This window comes from Cinclus cinclus, chromosome 6 (genome assembly GCF_963662255.1).
Source record: "Cinclus cinclus chromosome 6, bCinCin1.1, whole genome shotgun sequence".
In the NCBI taxonomy this organism is placed as follows: domain Eukaryota; kingdom Metazoa; phylum Chordata; class Aves; order Passeriformes; family Cinclidae; genus Cinclus; species Cinclus cinclus.
The window spans coordinates 60,961,403-60,982,339 of NC_085051.1; the positions used below are offsets into that span (position 1 = coordinate 60,961,403).

General features: G+C 49.7%; 1 protein-coding gene across 2 annotated transcripts; it reads left to right on the plus strand.

The window, feature by feature from the left end:
• Positions 1-820: 820 nt before the first annotated feature.
• On the plus strand, positions 821-20,874 carry NEMF (nuclear export mediator factor). 2 transcript variants are annotated; one of them, XM_062495858.1, is made up of 33 exons: positions 821-967; positions 2,045-2,113; positions 2,231-2,333; positions 3,561-3,686; positions 6,079-6,227; positions 6,891-6,958; positions 7,874-7,960; positions 8,686-8,762; positions 9,177-9,247; positions 9,341-9,416; positions 10,667-10,729; positions 10,867-10,944; positions 11,210-11,418; positions 11,886-12,071; positions 12,398-12,461; positions 12,923-13,011; positions 13,652-13,755; positions 14,093-14,155; positions 14,277-14,389; positions 14,824-14,881; positions 15,210-15,268; positions 15,711-15,831; positions 16,208-16,472; positions 17,001-17,043; positions 17,126-17,175; positions 17,652-17,802; positions 18,125-18,202; positions 18,277-18,468; positions 19,087-19,119; positions 19,714-19,820; positions 19,894-19,937; positions 20,033-20,112; positions 20,644-20,874. In XM_062495858.1, exons 1-33 carry the CDS (start codon positions 909-911, stop codon positions 20,719-20,721), a joined length of 3,213 nt encoding a protein of 1,070 aa, XP_062351842.1. In that variant the 5' UTR covers positions 821-908; the 3' UTR covers positions 20,722-20,874. The 2 variants fall into 2 exon arrangements, with proteins under 2 accessions (XP_062351842.1, XP_062351844.1); XM_062495860.1 differs by lacking the exon at positions 2,045-2,113.
• Positions 20,875-20,937: the final 63 nt, after the last annotated feature.

Here is a 20,937-nt window from a genome sequence, read left to right on the forward strand (position 1 = left end):
AAGGAGGGGTGAACCGGCCCAGGTCGGAGACGGAGCAGGTCAAAGCTCCCGTGGCGGTCAGTAGCGGGATCGCGCCTGTGAATAGCCACGCCAGCGTAGCCTGGGCAACACAGAGACACGCGGGCTCCCCTTTTGCACCACCCCGACCCCAACGCCCCCCTCATCTCCCCCAGCCCACCCCAAAACACACTCCGCTCCCCGGCCCCGACACCGCCTCCTACTGCACCCGCACAGCACCGCACCGCACCCCGCGCCGCCTCACGCTCAGCTCACACCCACCGCCTCACCTCCCGCACCCACGCACCCTCACATAATGTATGTTAACGTGTATGATTTACGTTGTTATTATATATTATTAAAGAAACGCGGCTGAAGGGGACTTTGCTGCACGACGCGGACACTCCTGGGCCCCTCTGCCCTGCTCAACACAGACCCTGACCCCCTTTCCTCCTGCCCACACCCGCGCCATCCTTTTGCCACACACCGGACCCTCTCGCGCCCCTTTTTGTCCCCCTTTCCTCTTTTTTCCTCCTTCCCGCCGTCCTCTCCCGAGCCCCTTTGGTCACCCCCGGACCCTTTTTGGTCACCCCCGACCCTTTATCTGTCCCCCCCGGACCCTTTTCTGTCACCGCCGGGTCCCGCTCGCCGCGCTCCCCCTCAGCGCCCCCGCGCTCACAGCGCCTCCTGTCGGTCGCGCGCGGCACCGCCCCGGCCCGGCTCAGTTCACGCGCGGCCGCGGAGCGCCGGGGATTGGCGCCGGGCGCGACCCGTAGCGCCCGTGAGCGCAGGCGCGGGGCGGCCGCGGAGGGAGCCGTGAGGGAGCGGGAGCCGTGAGGGAGCGGGATCCGGGGTTACGGAGAAGCCGGGGGCCGGGATCCCTGTGGGTCTCGGCGGGCGGTGCCGGCGCCATGAAGTCCCGCTTCAGCACCGTCGACATCCGCGCGGTGCTCGCTGAGCTGCGGCAGAGGTACCGGCACTCCCGGCCCGTGCGGCCCCGGCGAGCGGGGCCCGGCCTGGTGGGTCCTGGTCCTGCCCCGGGTCCTGGTCCTGCCTCGGGTCCTGGTCCTGGCCCGGTTTCTCCGCCGCGCCGTAGTCTCAGGGCTGTGGGGGCTCTGCTCTTCCATCGTGTCCTGCTCTCACAGCTCTGTCCGGCCCCGCTCTGCCTCTCAGCACTGCCCTGGGCTCTGCAGAGCCCCCTTTCCCATCCCATCCCATCCCACCCCACCTCTGCCATGGCAGGGACACCTCCCACTATCCCAGAGTGCTCCAAGCCCCGTCCAGCCTGGCCTTGGACTCTGCTAGGGATCTCCAGCTTACCTGGGCACCCTGTGCCAGGGCCTCACCTCCCTCCCAGCCAGGATTTCATTCCCAATATCCCATCCATCCCTGCCCTCTGGCAGTGGAAGCCATGGCCTGTGTCCTGTCCCTCCATCCCTTGTCCCCAGCCCCTGTCCAGCTCTCCTGGAGCCCCTTTAGGCCCTGGAAGGGGCTCTGAGCTCTCCCTGGAGCCTTCTCCTCTCCATGTGAACAACTCCCATTTTCCCTGGGAGCAGCTCGTCACATCCCCGTGGGGCTCTGACACATTCTTGGTGTCCAGCCTCACTCTGAAGGGAGTGACTGACTCCCCCCAGGCCAGTTCAGTGCCCATACTGGGATTACTGGTACCTTGTGCTGGCTGAGGAGCTCCAGTATAACCAGTACATTTTGCATCCCTGCCACAAAGAGGAGCACAGGCAGGAACTGGCAGCTTTCTGCATTTTATCCATTTATGTAAATTCCTCCATCTAATTTTCTCCCTCTCTTAATTGCTGTGTGTTAAGAGCAGTTTCTCCATCTCTCCCTGGTTGTTGCTCTCAGATCATTCCATTAATCTTCCTTTGCTGCCCTTTTGGTCACTCCTTGGTAATTTAACATAACTTGGTAATTTATATGACCTGGTAATTTATCATAACTTACCCTTCTGTGTACTTTAATTGCCACTGGGATTTTTTCAGCTAGTTGTGTTTTGGATTCTCCAAAGCGTTCCTTGTTTTCCTTTTGGCAGCTTGTTGGGAATGAGAGTGAGCAATGTTTATGATGTGGATAACAAGACCTATCTCATTCGCCTGCAAAAGTAAGAGCTTTAAATATCTTTATTTAAAATTTCTTTGGAAATGCTGTGTGAAAACTAGATTTTTTTTTAAATTGTCTGCAGTTAAAACTAGATTTTTAAAATTTGTTTTGTCCACAGGCCAGACTGCAAGGCCACGTTGCTGCTGGAATCTGGGATACGGATCCACCTGACAGAGTTTGAGTGGCCAAAGAACATGATGCCATCCAGCTTTGCCATGAAGGTAAAACTCAACAGAGTTTGTTTTTTAATAAAGTGTCTGGGTATCAGGAAGGAACGTTTGTGTTCTGTCCTTGGAGGCAAGAAAATAGGGAAGGATTATCCCAGTGAATCCTGATCCAGCAGATGGCTGAAGACAAGGGAAGAGCAAACATGGGCTTGGGGTCCCACCACTGATATTCAGTGCCTGAAACAGTGAATATTTAAATGTATAAAAAACTACAGCTGATGCCCTGGATGTCTTTTGGACCTCCCAGACCTTCTGGAATGTTGGTCCAGCAAAATTCTTGTCATTCCAGTTGAATTGTGTGAATTATTAGTTGCTGGATGCAGCACCTTGTGGTGCAGAGTCCTCTGTTCAGTCTGCTGAGCTCTGGGGGTTCAGGCTTTGCTCCAGGCTCTCAGGCTGGGCTCCTGCAGGTGGGTCCATGGGTAGATCCATGGGGATACAGCCTGGGATGGCTTCCATGGATCTGTTTATCCTCTGGGTGCAGCCAGAAATGACTCAGCACAGATTCTCCAGGGTGGCTTTCCCCAGCAGAGATGGATCCAGGGATAATCCCAGCTCTATTTGCAAGAGAAGCTCTTAGGATTGGAACCAGCTGCTCCAACAAACAAACAACATGGAAATAAATGTCTTAATGTTAAGAATTTGGCTCAATTCTATTTATAATTGTAAAAACGAAGTCGTTACTTTGGTGAGCAGCAACACTTTTGTGATATTTGAGTTAAATAAGAAGTTGTTGGTGCTACAGGAGGACTCTGTAGCCAGGCCATTCCCAGATGTTTTCAGATGTTTCCCAGATATTTTTCCCACTCCTCTGATGCTCGGACAGCCTACTTAGAGCAGAGCCTAGACTGTGTTAAAGGGTGAAGTTAAGTATTTATTGAAAGGCCATCATAGGGTGCACCTTGGGCAGTGCAGGAATCTCACAGGTGGGACAACAATCACAAATTTTTCAGACAGGTGTAAGTTTGGTCTATTTGCATATCAGAGACTAATTGTCTAATTACAACATCAAGTAATCAAATCACTCCAAGTTTCCCCGCGCAATTAATTCACCGTTGTTTCCATTTTTTCACTGCCTGAGACAGGTTGAGTCTCAGGCCTAGAGAGAAATTTTTTTTTGTCCGAATAAAACAGGAGAGCAGTAACTGGCAGGCTATGGAGATTTAGATTTCTGCACTATTTGAAAAATACAGCAGCTCAAACTTGAGGCCTGTCCTGCAGTGCCGGAAGCACCTGAAGACGCGGCGCTTGGTGAGCGTGAGCCAGCTGGGCATCGACCGCATCGTGGACCTGCAGTTTGGCAGTGACCAGGCTGCCTACCACCTCATCGTGGAGCTCTATGACAGGGTCAGTGGCTTTTATAAACTCCCTGTAAATCATAGGCACCCAGCCCAGCACAACAGCTGTTCTAATCCGTGCCCCTCTGCTGTAGGAATTGGGTGTTAGGGACGCTACTGGATAAGAAAATAAACCGAGGGACCAGGAAGGTGTTGAAAGATCTCAGAAAAGCCTAGGGAGCAGAGACACATGAACAGGTGACACATCTCCCCCTGAGAGACGTTATGGATTCAAGCAACATGACTGCTTTAGTCCAGTACAGAGTAATTACAACCAAAATGCAATCAGGACAGGTTTGGGGTTTTTTTCCACTTTCTCGAGCCTCACATTGGATGTCAATTGTGTATTTAGGTTTAGGGCAAATTCAGGGAGAAAATCTCTGAATGGAGTCCCTTTAGGAAACGGACTCAAGCAGTCCCTCCCCTAACTGGTTTGGGGAAATATTTCCTCAGAGAGAAGTGGAAAAAAAACCTATTTATTTAACAGGCAAAGCACTCTCCAGCACAAAAACAACAAAGTCCTCTCACTACTCCAAAGAGATGACAAATTCAGCAGTGTCCCTTCCGTGGGTTGCAGCCCGGCTCACTCAGGCTGTTCTCAGTCCCTCCAGTCTGGGAAATGTCACAGCCCAGGCCAGGCCTGGTGGGACACAGGTGTGAGCTCCTGGTGCTCCTCTGGGTTTTAAGTCCAGAGCAGGTTTGAACAATTCGAAGGAAAAAGGAAAGAAAATCCACAGTCCAGGGAACTTAGCCAGAAAAACTGAGCAAGAGCAAAGGAGAGCTCTGTCCTGCTGTCCTCCGCAGACAGCACAGCCTGTGTGAAGGATGCAGGGCAGCAAGTGCAGTCCCTGATAACAAACTGTGCACCTCTTCTCTCCCCCTTCACTCCTGGAACCAGCCTTAAAGCTGCAGAACTCAATATTCAGCACCAAGAGAACAGACCACGGGGGAGACGAGCATCATAAAATCACCCCAGTTCAGTGAGCCAGGCTCCAGCCTTGTCCCCCAGGGCAGGGACACCAGGGTGGCCTCGCTGAGAGTCCCTGTGATTTATTAAATATGGGTGTTGATCTAGTGCCAGTACCCAGCTGTGAGGGACAAAAGACTCTCTAACAGTTCAGAGTTAGAGAGTGAATGTTTAATTGAGCACCAGGCAGCTGCGTGGGGTAATCCCCTAAAACTCACTGCAAAGTTACAAACAATTCCAGAGTCTGTGTTGGATCCCAGAAACCTGGGATTTTTGAGCTTTCTGTGCTTTCTGGCACTGACCCCCAGGAGAACACAGCTTTTGACCTGAGGCCTTGGAGGAAGCTTCCAAATTTGGGTGATGGAGTTAAAATCACAGGGGTGCAGTTAAATAGAAGTGTGTGATTTCACATGGTGAAAGGTTTGGAATTTGAGGTTTTTATAATGCAGTAATAGGTGTGGGACAGGAGGGAGGATTTGGGGTGGTGTCTCTTTTGGTGTTCATCTTCCTTCTTCTTCATGGTTTCAGGCAGTGGTTTCTGGTTGGTCACTCAGTGTCACACTGAGGGTCATGGAATTTAGTTATTGGGTTAAAAGGATAATTAATAGAGGTGTTAATTCTCTATTGCACTGTTTAGCTTTAAGAGACCTTGTAGCAGCTGGATCTGTCTTCATTTTACTCAATTCTAGCAGTTAGCTAGAAGTGCTGCTGAACTTCTGTACTTTAGATAAGATTTAATAAACAACCAAACCTGAACATGAGAAAATTCATTTCCTTTTTGAGTTTTTTAATCCTGGCTCTGAGTGAAGGCAGAAGAGACTGAGACAAACCATGAATTAAGGGGTGCAGAACTCCCACTGCTGTTACAAGTCTCTTTATTTACAAAAGTTTTGAAAGTTTCCATATTCATAACATCAACACCTCCCATTCCCCACTTCCTATGGTAATTAGCTTGAATGGCTATTAAGCATGCGTGGTTTGCTCTCTTAATTGGGTCTGTGGTCTTTTTTATGGGGAGGGGTCATAAAAAGAGGAAGTAAGGCAAGTCTTCCTCACCCTGAACTTTCAACCCCTCCCACAGATGACAATGGAAATGAGCTCTGGGAGATCTTCAGTTTCCTCCCTCCATGACTTTTGAACTGGTGTCAAGATTTTCAGTTGTTTGTGTTCCTTTAGATCTATTTATCAGTTTCCCCTTTTCTCATTGCAAACCCAGCTGAGCAAACATACAAGTGTCATACAGGCAATCAGTTATTTAAATCCAAGATAACCACCTCAGATCTGACTTTTTTAACTACTATTTCCAGCATTCCTATCTATCTATCTATCTATCTATCTATCTATCTATCTATCTATCTGCCTCAATTCCAGAAAGTCTGTCTTTTAGCTAAAATCTGAACTTTTTCTGAGATTAATGTCTCACCTGTGCTCCCAGGGGAACATTGTCCTCACTGACCACGAGTACCTCATCCTGAACATCCTGAGGTTCCGCACGGACGAGGCCGACGACGTCAGGTTTGCGGTCCGGGAGCGGTACCCGGTGGACAGTGCAAAAGCTGCTGTGCCTCTGCCCACCCTGGACAGGTAATTTCACTTCCAGAGCTCAGAAATTATTTATTCATCGTGGGCAGTGCAAAAGCTGCTGTGCCTCTGCCCACCCTGGACAGGTAATTTCACTTCCAGAGCTCAGAAATTATTTATTCATCGTGGGCAGTGCAAAAGCTGCTGTGCCTCTGCCCACCCTGGACAGGTAATTTCACTTCCAGAGCTCAGAAATTATTTATTCATCGTGGGCAGTGCAAAAGCTGCTGTGCCTCTGCCCACCCTGGACAGGTAATTTCACTTCCAGAGCTCAGAAATTATTTATTCATCGTGGACAGTGCAAAAGCTGCTGTGCCTCTGCCCACCCTGGACAGGTAATTTCACTTCCAGAGCTCAGAAATTATTTATTCATCGTGGGCAGTGCAAAAGCTGCTGTGCCTCTGCCCACCCTGGACAGGTAATTTCACTTCCAGAGCTCAGAAATGGTGTATTTATTATGCCACAGCTTCTCTGGGAATTCCACTTTATTGGGATAAACCCAAATTTGTCAGTGCTGTGAAAATCTTTGGAGAATTCCCATATATTTCAGGCCATTTTTGGTTTCATTTTTTTAAGGCTGGAAATGTTTTGTAGCTTTTAAGCAATGCAGCATTGTTTTAAAACATGTTATTGTTTGAAATAGCAGCTCTCCATTTTCTCCTGCAGGTTAACTGGAATCATATCAAATGCACCCAAAGGGGAACAGCTGAAGAGGGTTCTTAACCCACTCCTTCGTAAGTGATTGGGCTTTTTTAGAAGGTGAAATGAGGTCACTCAACCTGTGCTGTGTCAGGCTGGAAAATTTGGATCATTTATCACAGAATCCTGGAGTGGTTTGGATTGGAGGGGGGCTTAAAACTGATCTCATTCCACCCCCTGCCTTGGGCAGGGACACCTTCCACTGTCCCAGGCTGCCTTGGAAAGCAGGCATTTATGGATTCCAAGGCATCTGCACAGAGCTGAGCCTGCCTGCTGCAGCAGTGATGAGACCTGCCAGTGGCTCTGCTGGAGCTCTGGCTTGGGGCATTTTGCACCATCCTGGTACAGACAGGAGCTCTAAGTGTAAAGTCAGGTTTTCCTGAGCACAGAACCAAATTTATCTTGTGTGACTGGGTCGCAACAAGTTTGGTTTTCTTCCTGACCTGGCAATGCTGCTCAAGCAGAGAATTTCCTCAACAGCTCCAGTCACACCTAAGCATTACTTTCCTTATCTCTTGAGTCTCTTTTTCACCACCTACTTGTCTCTTTCTCTGTCCTGATCTTCTAAATAGTTGCTGTTGCTATATAGTAATAATATTACTGTATAATTGCTAGTTATTGTCCCCCACTGATCCCAGTTCTGCTGTATCCATGCTGGAATTTGGTATTTCTGATCCTGCCATGTAGGAAACTTTGGCCTCACGTGGAGTTACTGATCCAATTACCAGGCACAGTTGCTCCACTCTAAAATCCCCCCAATTTTTCCCTTTGTGGGGATTCTGGATGTTTCTCATCCCTTCCTCTTTACCCACCCATCCCTCCTGCCCCTTCCCTGATTTTCGGCACTTCTCATTCTTCCCACACTCTCATGTCCAGATTTGTTTTTTTTTAATGCAAATTGTGAATGTTTTCTACACATGATCATTCTTTCTTTCTTTCTTTTTAAACAGCTTACGGGGCCACTCTCATCGAGCACTGCCTTTTAGAAGCTGGATTTTCTGGAGCTGTCAAAATAGATCAACATCTGGAAAATAAAGGTGTAATATTTTAAAGACTGGGCCACAAATATGGGGATTTTTATGTTTGTGTAGTGGTTTGTTTGTTTGTTTTTTTTTCCAAAGAGATGAGTAAATCTGTGGTTCTGACCACATGGTCTTATTTTTAATGTTTTTAACTTGGGGACCAGCCTTATTTACATTAATACTCTTGATTTGTGCATAAATTGGTGATAAAATATCAGATTGTCCCTGCAGTGTAAATGATTTTATAGTGAGACACCACCTCACCCATGAGGTGAGTTCTGGTTGTACAGAGGATGTTTGACAAGAAGAATTAACATTCAAGTCTTTATTTGTAGCAAACACTGGGGATTTGGTAATTTAGCAGCTTTACATTTATTGGGAAATTAAAGATTTCCGTAATCAGAAAATATTTTCCTGCAATCTCATTTTCCTTCTGTGTTTTATATTTGCCATAAATCCAGAGGATTTTTTTCCTTCCTACTGCGTTATGGTGCTGTAAAAAATAACTTCTCACAGTCTCTGGTTTATGCTTTGTCTCTGCAGCTTTAGTTTCACAAAGTGCTGGTATTTGTGGGGTCTTTTTTTCCTCCTGAATCTTGAATAATTACGTGCTAAAAGCATCTAAGTAGATTTTTATATTAAAAATTTCCCAGATGTAAACTTAGGCTCTTGTTTAAAATGAGCAATAACTGCTGGACTGAAGCACCAGGAATGAAATATTTCTGCTGTTTTCTCTTCAGAAAACCTTGAAAAAGTTCTTTCAGCTCTAGAGAAAGCAGAAGAATACATGGTCCTCACTGACAACTTCAGTGGGAAGGTGGGTCTGGGGTGGGTTGTCAGTTATTTGGAATTGCAGAGGGCAAGCAGGAATTCCTCAGGATGTGCAATTCCTGCTCTTCCCAGCTGTGAGTTTTATTCCTGGGTGTCAGGTGCTGAAGTGGAATAAAAATTGCTTCTTCCCATGGGCTGGGCAACAATTAAATAATGCACAGGCAGATTGTATAAATCCTGGGAGATTTGCACTGGGGTTTTAATAGGTTCTGTAATAAATTCTGCACATGGACTCTGCATTTATGGGATAGTCCTGAGGGTTGGAAGAAGTTCACTTCTTTTTCCAGAAGAAACTGGATTTAAGACAAGCCAGTGGGTCAGGCACAAGGCTCCCTGCTGGAATTATTTATTGCTAAAATAAACCTTTCCACAGACAAATGATGTTTTTGTATTCTTTCAGGGTTATGTTATCCAGAAAAGGGAGAAAAAGCCAAGTCTGGAACCAGATAAACCAGCAGAAGATATCTACACGTAAATATTTGAAGTTTTTCTTCTCTTTCTTTCTACTAGTCTGCATAACAGAAATTAGTTTTCAGGTGATAATATCAAATGTGTATTTTACAGATATGAGGAATTTCATCCTTTCTTGTTTTCTCAACATTCAAAATGTCCCTACTTGGAGTTTGACTCATTCAATAAGGTACAGTGCTTTTGCTGACACTGCACTTAAGTGCTTGAATTGACTGCTGCTACAAAGAGTAATTAAAACACAGTGCAGGGGTTGTTAATGAAAGCAGAGACCTTGGAAGGGATGATTCATTTTATGGATGAGTGTTTGATGAGAAGAAGGCAGCTCAGACAGGATTTTTAGGCTGCAGCTGGGCCTTGCTGGCTCCTGAGCTCAGATCCTGGAGTGTGGAACCTGTGAGGGAGGTGGAAGTTTCCAGTCAGGGGATCCAAAATGTTCTATTCTGGAGAGCTGGGATATGAGTTCTCTCTGGAGTTCACAGTTGTGGCAGACATCCCATTTACACTTCTCCTGGTGCTGCTCTGAAAGCCTCAGGCCTCTCATTTGCTGTTTCCTTGGGCATTGGCCTGTCTGGTCCTCGACTCGTTAACACCTGGAGTCTTAATTGCCTCTTGTTCCTGACCTTGGTCTCCAGAATTCCCATTCCATGCTCCTGCCCTGATTCCTGCCTGAATTTCTGTCATCTCCACTGATCACAGAATCCCAGACAGGTTTGGGCTGGAAGGGACTCAAATCCCACCCAGTGCCACCCCTGCCATGGCAGGGACACCTCCCACTGTCCCAGGTTGCTCCAAGCCCAATGTCCAACCTGGCCTTGGGCACTGCCAGGGATCCAGGGGCAGCCACAGCTGCTCTGGCAATTCCAGCCCAGCCCTTCCACCCTCCCATCCAGGAATTCATTCCCAATATCCCACCCATCCCTGCCCTCTGGCAGTGGGAGCCATTCCCTGTGTCCTGTTCCTCCATCCCTTATCCAAAGCCCATCTGATGATCTAAAGAGCCCCAAACCTTCCTCATCTTGTGCTTTAAGCACAGCTGGAATACCAGGAGTACTTTTCAGGCATTCTGGGTCTTTGTGCTTTTCACCTGACCCAATGAAGCAGCAGGAATTCAGGGCAGACCTGGCAGACCATTTAATCTGAACCAAAGCAGCTTCTTTTCCATCATTTCTTAGAGAAAAAAAAAAAAAAAGGTGAGCCATTGCTTGACCACTTCTTATCTTCTGTGTTTGTAGTGAGACACAGCCCTGAGTGTCCTGCTGGGCTCATCCCATGGGAAGGGAAATGGAGAAAGCTCCTGGAGGTTGTTTCAGCCTCTGTCACCTCTTTTAGTGCTTGGCAGCCCCTTCTCTGCAGGGACCTCCTCTGCCTGCTCTGGGTCAGGTCAGCCTGATCATTCTCCAACCTGATTCTCTCCTGCAGGCAACAGATGAGTTCTACTCCAAGCTGGAGGGGCAGAAGATTGATCTGAAGGCCTTGCAGCAGGTGTGTCCTGATCCAGGCCAGGGCAGCTGGGATGGCTCCCAGATTTCCAGGGGCTTCACTTGCTTCTTGCAGTGATTACCTGATGCCATCTGGGTTTATATATTTTTTTTTTCTTTTTGCCGTCTTGTATTTAAAAGGAAAAACAAGCCTTGAAGAAACTTGAAAATGTCCGTAGGGACCACGAGCACAGACTGGAAGCTCTCCAGCAGGCTCAGGTAAAACAGATTTGGGGTTTTAATTTAAAGAGTGCATAATCACATCACTGTAGGATGGTTTGGTTGGGAGGGAACTTCAGTCCCAGGGACACCTTCCACTATCCCAGGTAGCTCCTACTTGGCCTGGAACGCTTCCAGGAGTTGATGTTCTCCTGTGCCGCCACTTCAATCCATTCTTGGATTTCTTCACCACTACTTCTGCTTTTATAAAAGCTGTCGCTGAGCTGTTTAGCTGCAATGTCTCCAAGCTCCTCCTTTCCCTAAGGAAGCTGATAAGCTGAAGGGGGAGCTGATAGAGATGAACCTGGAGGTGGTGGACAGGGCCATCCAGGTGGTCCGGAGCGCCTTGGCCAACCAGATCGACTGGACCGAGATCGGCGCCATCGTCAAAGAGGCCCAGGCCCAGGGGGACCCCGTGGCCACAGCAATCAAAGAGTTAAAGCTGCAGACCAACCACATCACCATGCTGCTGAGGTCAGTGCGTGCTCAGTGCCTCTGAAATCCTCATCTCACACTGCATCAGGAGCTTTAGAGATTAAAAAAAAAATACCTCAGAATGTTTTTTTTTTTTTTTTTTTTTTATTCCCAGAAGTTTTGGTGTAAAAGCTGGGGCGTGGCACAGTTTTTAGCTGCCTCACTTTTAGAAGTGTCAGTTTATAGAATAAACTTGTTTTCAGTTGCTTTCTTGGATTGGGAAAATTTGGCTCTTTATCTTCTGCTTTTGTTTTCTTTTTCCCCCCAAATTTGGCTGACTCCAAGACAAAAAAGTGTTGGCACACAGAGCATTCTGGGGCTCCCTGTGTCTGCACAGTGAAAAGGGTTTAGAGGCTCCTTGGGCCATTCCCAGATTTCTGAGAGAATTAAATGAAGAGCACATTGCACCAAAGATTTAAAATCAATTAGTTCTCTTATCTTAATCTTGTGATGTCTTGTGTTTTTAGGAACCCCTATGTGTTATCTGAGGAGGAAGAGGAGGAGGATGACGCTGATGTAGAGAAGGAAGAAACAGAAGAACCAAAGGGAAAAAAGAAAAAGAATAAAACCAAACAGTTGAAGAAACCTCAGAAAAACAAACCCTCATTGGTTGATGTAGATCTCAACTTGTCTGCCTATGCCAATGCCAAAAAGTAAGACTTTTCAGTAAATGTGTGTTTTTGTAGGAGAAATTTCTCTGGATGTGCAGTTGTTGGTGATATTATGGCAGGAGGAAGAGTTTTGGGTTATCTTGTTAAAAATAAGAGTTAAACATGGAAATAGCAGCTTGTCCTGAGCTCTGGGATGGGAATTTCCCTGGTCCAGACCCAGTGGTGCAGAGCAGCTGCTCTGTGGCTGTGACACTGATTGAATTCAGAGTCCAGTTCTGCCCATGGTGCAAAATGCAGAGGGATAAGTGGGGTTGGGATAAAGGATTGCATCTGCTGGGATTTCAGGGACAAACACTTGTGTTTCACAGGTACTACGATCACAAAAGACATGCAGCCAAGAAAACTCAGAAGACAGTGGAAGCTGCAGAAAAGGTATTTTTATTCCCTTGGATTTTAGAAGATATTTAAAAGGAAAATCCCTGCCAGTGCTCAGTGGGAAATCCTGACCTTATCTGAGCAGCCCTGACAGAACATGAAAGGGAAGAAAAATCACCCAGGGTTGTTGGTTTTTTGTTTGGTTTTTTTTTTTTTTTTATTCTTGACATTTTGAGCTCAGTGGAGGATTGCAGATCCCTGGTGGATCCTCCTTTTCCACCAATAGCATTGGGAATACTCAGAACAGGCAGAGAGGTACTGGTAGAGCAGGACTTAGAGTGGAAAATCAGTGGAAATCTTTCCAGTCTAAGAGCTGATTGTTTCAGGGAGCAGCTCTCCAGGGTGGAGCCTCCTCTGTGATCAAGTCATTGAGAAACCATTCCCACCAACTTTCCCAGTGTTCATTTGGGAATTTCATGATTCCTGCTGGGTGGTGATGGTGCTTTCTGTCCAAACAGGCTTTTAAATCAGCTGAGAAGAAGACGAAGCAGACCCTGAGGGAAGTTCAGACAGTCACCACCATCCAGAAAGCCAGAAAGGTTTATTGGCAAGTACAGCTCCATCATCCTTCTCTCGTGTCCTGAGTCAGGATGGATCTTCCCTGGCTTAGGAGTGGAGCTATTCAGGATTTCAGAGCACTGCACTTTGTGTGGAGTCTCCTTAAAGGTGCTTCTCGAAGTCAGGGCATCCCAGAATAGCTCCCAGGGGCAGCAGCTCAGAGAAGCTGTGGCTGCCACATCCCTGGAAGTGCCCAAGGCCAGGTTGGACGTGACTTGGAGCAGCCTGGGACAGTGGGAGGTGTGGTCCAGTGGGGCTGGATGATCTTTAAGGTCCCTTCCAACCCAAACCCATTCTGGGCTTCTGTGCTTTGAAAAAGAACAAACAAATGAAACAAAACCTCAAAGCTTTTAATCACCTAATGACAGAATTATTAAGCTAAAAATAAATAGGAGGACTGTGGTGATGGTGCTTCTTGTTCCATCTCCAGATCTCGCTGCCAGTGATGCTGTAGTTGTCCCACGCCTTGTTTATGTGTCCCAGGCCTGTGGATGGAAGTAAAAATATTTTCAGTGCCATAAATTGTAGCTGCTGAGATGGATATTCTGAGTTTGGTATCAAAAACCACCTGTGCAATGTCCTGTTAGTTCCAGTGTTTCTCACACCGTGGGTTTGCTGGAATTTGGCAGGTTTGAGAAGTTCCTGTGGTTCATCAGCTCTGAGAATTACCTGGTCATTGCTGGCAGGGATCAGCAGCAGAACGAGCTGATCGTCAAGCGCTACCTCAAACCAGGTGAGTGCATGCAGGGGACCTGTGGGTTTCCTCCTCTTTCCCACTTCTGGGAACGTCCAGGAGTGACACGGGAAGGTCTCTCTGCTTTGTCCTTGAGCTGGGCCTTGGATCAAAGGGAATTTTCATGGTGGGAGTTCCTCTGCTGCCATGGGGCGAGAGCAGCTTGGATGGGCTCCCCTCAGGAACAGAGGAGCTGATTCCCCTGGGACAAGGATGGACTGCAAGGCTTCTGTGTCCCCACCCTGCCCCTTGCAGCCAGACCAGGCACTTCCAGCTAACATTAGAGACTTCCCTGGCTCCAGGGCTGTGTGGATCTGACCCATCTCCTGTTTCCCAGGGGACATCTACGTGCACGCGGATCTGCACGGAGCCACCAGCTGCGTGATCAAGAACCCCTCAGGTACCTGTGGGGGACAGGAGGTGGCAGTGCCTTCCCTTGGGATTGGAATCAGTCCTTCCTGGGAAGCTCCCAGGCTGGGCTAGGGCAGGATGTAATGGATGCTGGTGTGCTGGTTCCCCAGGTGAGCCCATCCCACCGCGGACGCTGACGGAGGCTGGGACCATGGCTCTGTGCTACAGCGCTGCCTGGGACGCCCGCGTGGTCACCAGTGCCTGGTGGGTCTCCCACAGCCAGGTGAGCACTTCAGGCAGGAGCTTCCCAGGTCACAGAAATCCCTCTGTTGTGCCTGGAACAAACAGGGAGCATCAGGGAGCTGGGATGTGACCACAGACAGGAGCTGGTGGGAGCAGGTCAGATTTTTGTGGGAGAGTGTGGAGATCACACCGAAGTCGTGGTGGTTTGATTCCCTGAATGCTCCTGAGTATATCCTGGGTTTATTTCCTGAGTTACTCCTAAAACACAGTGCTGGCAGTGTGTGACTGGATTGAAACATCCCTTAGGAAAATGCCCTGCAAGGGAGAGGAAGAACCCCTTGGATATGAAGTCCTGCAGAGCTTTTCCCGGGAGTTCAGCTCTTGTTGAATCAATGTTTCTCTTGCTGCTGTTATCACCTGATGTTGGCCTTCTGTCACAGAGATTTTTTACAGTTTATCATGGTTTCCTTTTAGGTTTCTAAAACTGCCCCCACGGGAGAATATCTCACTACTGGGAGCTTCATGATCCGAGGTGAGGCACAGGGGAGCAGTGGGAGTGGGATGTTTTCCCAAAGGTGCTGGGCTGTCCCGCAGTGGCAGCAGATCCCACTCTTCTCCCAGAAATCTGCTGGGAGTGCCTTAGTCTGAGTATCAGGCAGCTGCAGCAGCTGAGCCCTGAGCAGAAGTTCATTAACTCAGCTGCTTTTGAGCTCTCCTGTTCTCATCCCAGAGATAAAATAAGCCCCAGTGTGATTTTTTTTTGGTAGCCTAAAGCCTCTAATAAATAAATGAACTTTGGAAGTACATCCTACAAGCATGGCTGCTAAACCTCCTCATGAGACACTGCCTTTGTTTTCCAGGGAAAAAGAATTTCCTTCCACCTTCCTATCTGATGATGGGCTTCAGCTTCTTGTTTAAGGTACAGCTTTTCCCATGCAGCTTCTGCTGGCTTTTGTAATTTGCTTTGAGCTGCGGGATGCTTATTTTCTGCATCTTGCTTATCATATATTCCCAATGAATTCTTTTCCCACTGAGACAAATCCCATAAAAGGCTTCTTGCTGATAAAGACTCTGCTTTCATTTCCATCTCAGCCCAGTGTGCACTGTCTGCATTTCAAGCAGACTCTGGACCTTCTGCCTCTGCCAGGCTTGTTATCCCAGCTCTGTTTGGAGCATGGCAGTGTTCAGGGAATCTGGGTGTGCAGCTCTGTGTGTCACCCTGACCCTGAGGTCGCCACACTTGGGTCTGGTTTCATTTCCTTGCCTTTTGACGGCAAAAAGTGTTTAAAAAGGGAAGAAAAAGCTGAGTGAGGTGTTCCGTGAACATCACCAGGCCTGACACAGAGGCTCTTCATTTTTAGGTGGATGAAAGCTGTGTCTGGAGACACCGGGAAGAGAGGAAGGTCAAAGTCCAGGATGAGGATCTGGACACAGTTTCCAGCAGTGCCAGTGAGCTGGTGGCTGAGGACGTGGAACTTTTAGGTACAGTGGAAGGGGCTGAGTGCTGTGGGTGCTGCTGGGGGGATCCTTCAGGGTTTGGATCACTGATAGGACAAAGGGAATGGCTTCCCACTGCCAGAAGGCAGGGAGAGATGGGATATTGGGATGGAATTCCTGGCTGGGAGGGTGGGCAGGGCCTGGCACAGGGTGCTCAGATTTGCTGTGGCTGCCCCTGGATCCCTGGAAGTGTCCAAGGCCAGGTTGGACACTGGGGCTTGGAGAAACCTGGGATAGTGGAAGGTGTCCCTGGCCAGTGGAAGGGTGGGACTGGATGGGATTTAAACGTGTCCAACCCAAACCATCCTGGGCTGATGGATCAGTTTGGTGTTCCTATTTTTTCCTGCTCTGTGTGCCCCAGATGGAGGAGACAGCAGCAGTGAGGAGGAAAAAGCTGAGGGTGAGGAAGCTCCAGAGGATGTGGAAGGCACAGCTGAGAGTACCCATGAAGAGGGTGTTGCTGAGCTGCAGCAGGGAGGAGGGAACACTCCTGCTCCAGAGGCTGACTCCGAGGAGGACGGTGGAGAATCTGAGGAGGAAAATCCAGAGCCAAAGAGGGAAGTGAAGGAGGAAGAGGTGAATTATCCAGACACCACAATCGACCTGTCACACCTTCAGTCTCAGAGGTGAGAGCAACAGCAGCTGGGGGTACCTGAGGGTCTCCCAAAGCACTGCCAGGACAAGGCTGGGATGAGTTGCCATCCTTTCTTTCCATGATCAGCCATGGGAATGCTGCCTCATTTTCCTTTCAGGGCTGCTCACAGCTGAGAAACTGAGCCCTGAGCTGCCTCTGCTCTGCCAAGCCTGCAGGGGCTGTGGGATGAGCTCATCTCCCTGGTGTCCCTGAAGTGGGACTCCTTAGAGGGTGCGAGGAGCAGGGATTGGCTGGGTGCTCCTGGGGCTGTGTGCCTGGGAAGCTGCACACTGGGGCTCCCTCGGTGCCCAGGCTGTGTGAGAGGAGCTGGCGGAGAGCTAAGGTTGTTTTCTAAAGTGAACCCCAGCATTCCTGCCTTTTCCAGTCACCAAAGCTGGGATTGCCAAGCTCTAGAGAGCTGAGAGTTACAGCCAAGCTGGCCAAGTTTGGGCTGTGGTTGGTGTGTCCATGGTGAGCTGCCCTACATCTGCTGATGAGCTCCTTTTCCATCTCCCCACAGATCCCTGCAGAAAATCATCCCCAAAGAGGAAGAGCCCAACTTGGTAAGGTCCCAGCTCCGATGGGTGGCCAGAGCAGTGGGAGCTGCTGGGCAGGACCTGCCCTAACCTGCCTTTCCCTCCCCAGAGTGACAGCAGGGCCCAGGGCCGGAGGCACCTCTCTGCCAAGGAGAGGAGGTGAGAGCCAGTGGGTGTTCCAGGGAATCCCAGGATGCTTTGGGTTGGAAGGCACCTTCAGTGCCATCCCATTCTACCCCCTGCCATGGGCAGGGACACCTTCCACTACCCCAGGCTGCTCCAAGCCCAAATGTCCAACCTTGGACACTTCCAGGGGCAGCCACAGCTGCTCTGGGCAAATGCCTCTTCCCCATTCCCTCCCCATGTGCTGGGCACAGGCACATCTGTAGCCACTCCCAGCCTGGGCTGATGCCCATTGTCCTTCCTGCATTCCCAGGGTGAGGTGCTGCTCCTGTCCTTTGGGAATGCTGGCTGGGAACAGTTTTACTCGTGGGCTGGAGAGGTTTTTCTGAGGAGAGCTTGTTTCCAGTGTTCCTCTGGATCCCTGTGACAGGGAAGCAGGGTGGGAATGCTGTCAGGAGAGCAGCAGCCTCTCTCATCACAGCAAATGAGGCTGTTGTGATTGTTTTTCTTAGAGAAATGAAGAAAAAGAAGCAGCAGAACTCTGAGAACTCTGAGCTGTCCGAGGAGAAGCAGAAGGAGACAGAGCCAGAGACGCAACCTCCAGCTGCTCCCAACAGCCACAAGGCTGCTCCAGCCCCTCAGCCCATCAAGAGGGGCCAGAAGGTGGGCAGGGACCAGGGGGATCCCTGGGCTGAGCTGTTGGCGTGGAAGTATGGACAGATATCCCAGATTTCCCAGACACCCATGGCTGGCTGGTGGTTTTAGGCTCGTGGTGGTGCTTTCAGTGGTTTCAGGGTGATGGTGTTGGGGTTAGCACAGAGCTCACTGGAACCAGTCCCTTGGTTGCTGGTGAACTGCTCTGAAAGAGTTTGGGATACTGGGAGGGAATGGGGTCACGAGGCCAAGGAATGGCTCATTGAATATCTGTGGTTGCAAAACTGCTAGAAGTTGTCATTTCTGAAGCTGGTGGTGTTTCCTCCTGCAGAGTAAAATGAAGAAGATGAAGGAGAAGTACAGGGACCAGGACGAGGAGGACCGGGAGCTCATCATGAAGCTTCTGGGGGTGAGGAAGGAGTTGTGCCTTCCCCAGGGTGTGGTGGCTCTGGCCACCGGCCTTGACCACCTCTGTCACCACAGTCTGCAGGCTCCAACAGGGAGGACAAAGGGAGAAAAGGGAAGAAGGGGAAGACAAAAGAAGAGGCAGCCAAGAAACAACAGCAGAAAACCAAACCGCTGCGACGTGCAGCCGGAGGGGGCAGGGAGACCCTCCCAGAAGGAATTCTGCACGAGGCACAGGACCTGGTCCTGGATGAGCTGCAGGAGGAGAAGGTGAGGAGTGGCGTGGGAAGGTGGAGCAGGAGGATGGGAAGGTGAGGAACAGGGTGAGAAGGGGTGAGCAGCTCTCTCCTGTCCTCACCTGTCCTCACCTGTCCATGTGTCCGTCCCTTGCTGGGCTCTCCTGGCTCTGTGCAGCTCCCCGTGGATTTTGGGCACTGTGGAGAGCTCTGTGTTGCCAGGGCTCAGGGAGCTCACTGGATTGCAGAGCAGCCCAAAGCCCTGCAGCAATCCCTGTGCTCATCCTGTTCCCAGCACAGCCCGAACTGGGGCTCAGAGCAGTCCCGAGGATCCCGTTCATCCGCCGCCTCCCCCTCAGCTGGGATGTAACCGAGCTCCCAGCCCTGGTGCTGGGATTTGGTATCTGAGCCTCATCTCCCTCCTCCCAGCTCGGCGTGTGCCAGGCAAATTAGAGGTTGGAAAGAAACACTCCACCCTCCCACCCACGGCAAAACGCTGCTCTTACCTTGGTTGTGAAACGAGTTCAGTTCTCTTTGCAGGGAGACTGGGGCTTTCTGGGGCCTGCTGGTTAAAGAGTTTATTGGGACAGGGGAGGAAGAAGCAGCTCTGGTTTCTGCTGCCCTGATGTGTCTGTCCTGTTTGTGTGTGCAGGAGGAGCAGGACCAGGAGCAGCCAGGACTGGAGGTAAATAAATGCTCAGTTCTGTAAGTGCTGAGGTGGGGGCTGTGTTCCTGCTGGGACTGGGACATGTGGGAGCCCTCCAGGACTGCTTGAGCCCACCTCAACTGTATTTTAAAAAATTGACCTTTTCTGCCTGCCCTGCTCATCACATCTCCAGAAACCCAGAGCTGGCCCCATGGGTGTTTGCCCTTGGATTTTTGACTTCATGGCTCTGGGCTGGAGGGTGACACAGTGAGCAGTGCAGGTTCTTCTTTAGTTTACAAGTTTATTTACATATAAAATTGCTTCAAACTTCTCTGTAATTACTTTGGTGTAATTACAGGCTATGGGTGTTGCCCAGGGCTGGGAATAAGTGAATTTCTTTGAATTAATGCAGGAGGATAACGGTGTCTGCTGGGGGAAGCTTTGGGTGATCCTGTAACTCCATTGGGGGGCCCAAACACAAGATCCAGCAAAAGATGGGATTTTAGTGATCAAACAGGATCAGTCACAAATCCTGGCTTGGGAATTCTATGCCAGTGAAGTGCTCGTGGAACCATGGAATGGTTTGGGTTGGAGGGGACCTTAAAGGTCCCAGTGGAGCTCTTTGTCTCCCAGGACAGCCAGGCCCTGCTGGACTCCCTGACTGGGCAGCCCCACCCTGAGGACATCCTGCTCTTTGCTGTCCCCATCTGTGCTCCCTACACAGCCATGACCAACTACAAGTGAGTGGCAGCTCCTTCCTGGGAGGGGATGTGCCGAGTTTGTTTAATTTACAGAAACCTTTCCTCTGGGCAGGTATAAAGTCAAGCTCACTCCAGGCACCCAGAAGAAGGGCAAAGGTATGGTCTGAGAGCCCTGAGTCCTTTCCTGTGCTCTGCCTGCTGGAGCCAGTGTGGTTTTCCAGGCTGTTTCACTCCTGCCTGTGTTTTTCCAGCTGCCAAGATCGCCTTGCACAATTTTATGCAGTCCAAAGAAGCCAGTGCACGAGAGAAGGATCTGTTCCGCAGCGTGAAGGTGAGGATTTCCCTGCAGTGTCTCCTTGTGCACAGCAACAGCAAAACCTCCACAAGTGCCATTTTGGGAGGAAATGCTGCCAAAACTCGGTGGGCTGTTGGGGTTCTTTAGCAGTGGAGTTTGTCAGTAGTCCTGGGGAAGGTCAGAGAGTCCTGAAATGGTTTGGAGGGAGAAGGATCTTAAAAAACCTCCCCACTCCATGGCAGGGACGCCTTCCACTGTCCAGCCTGGCCTTGGACACTTCCCAGCTTCTCTGGGAAAGCTGTGCTGCCTGGGCTGGGAAGGACCACGAGGAACTGAACCTCAGAGGTAGCACTGGGCCTTTTGTTTCTGTATTGTGTCTGACAAAAGCAGCATCTTCCAGGAAACCCTCTGGGCGTGGGAGAGGGAATTCCTGGAGCTGAGGGTGGAGGTGTCCCTGTGCCCCTCTCTCCCAGCCAGGTGCTCACCAGGACCAAGGAAAGGGATCATCCCAGTGCTCCAGAAGGGCTTTCCTGCTGTGGTCACATTCTCCTCTCCCATGTTTCCTAGGACACCGATTTGTCAAGAAATATTCCTGGGAAGGTGAAAGTGTCTGCACCTCACCTCCAGAACATGAAGAAGAAGTGATTCCATGCTGGGGGCTCTCGGCCTCAAACCAGACCCAGGGCTGGGACAGACAGACACAGACCCACGAGCAGGACTGAATTCCAGCACCCAGGACCTGCATTCCTGGGCTTTAGCTGGACTCTAATACAAATTGCAGATAAATGTGGAAGTAAATAGCTGGCATTTGGTCAGGAATGTCCTTCCATGCTGCTGCTTCTCTGTTTGAGCACTCCTTCC

What these genes read in the sequence shown, in the direction of transcription:
- NEMF (XM_062495858.1), top strand. Translation starts at nt 909, where the DNA reads ATGAAGTCCCGCTTCAGCACCGTCGACATCCGCGCGGTGCTCGCTGAG. An exon ending in CGTGATCAAGAACCCCTCAG is followed by an intron (nt 14,156 to 14,276) that starts GTACCTGTGGGG and finishes CTGGTTCCCCAG; the next exon opens with GTGAGCCCATCCCACCGCGG. An exon ending in ATCTGTTCCGCAGCGTGAAG is followed by an intron (nt 20,113 to 20,643) that starts GTGAGGATTTCC and finishes CATGTTTCCTAG; the next exon opens with GACACCGATTTGTCAAGAAA.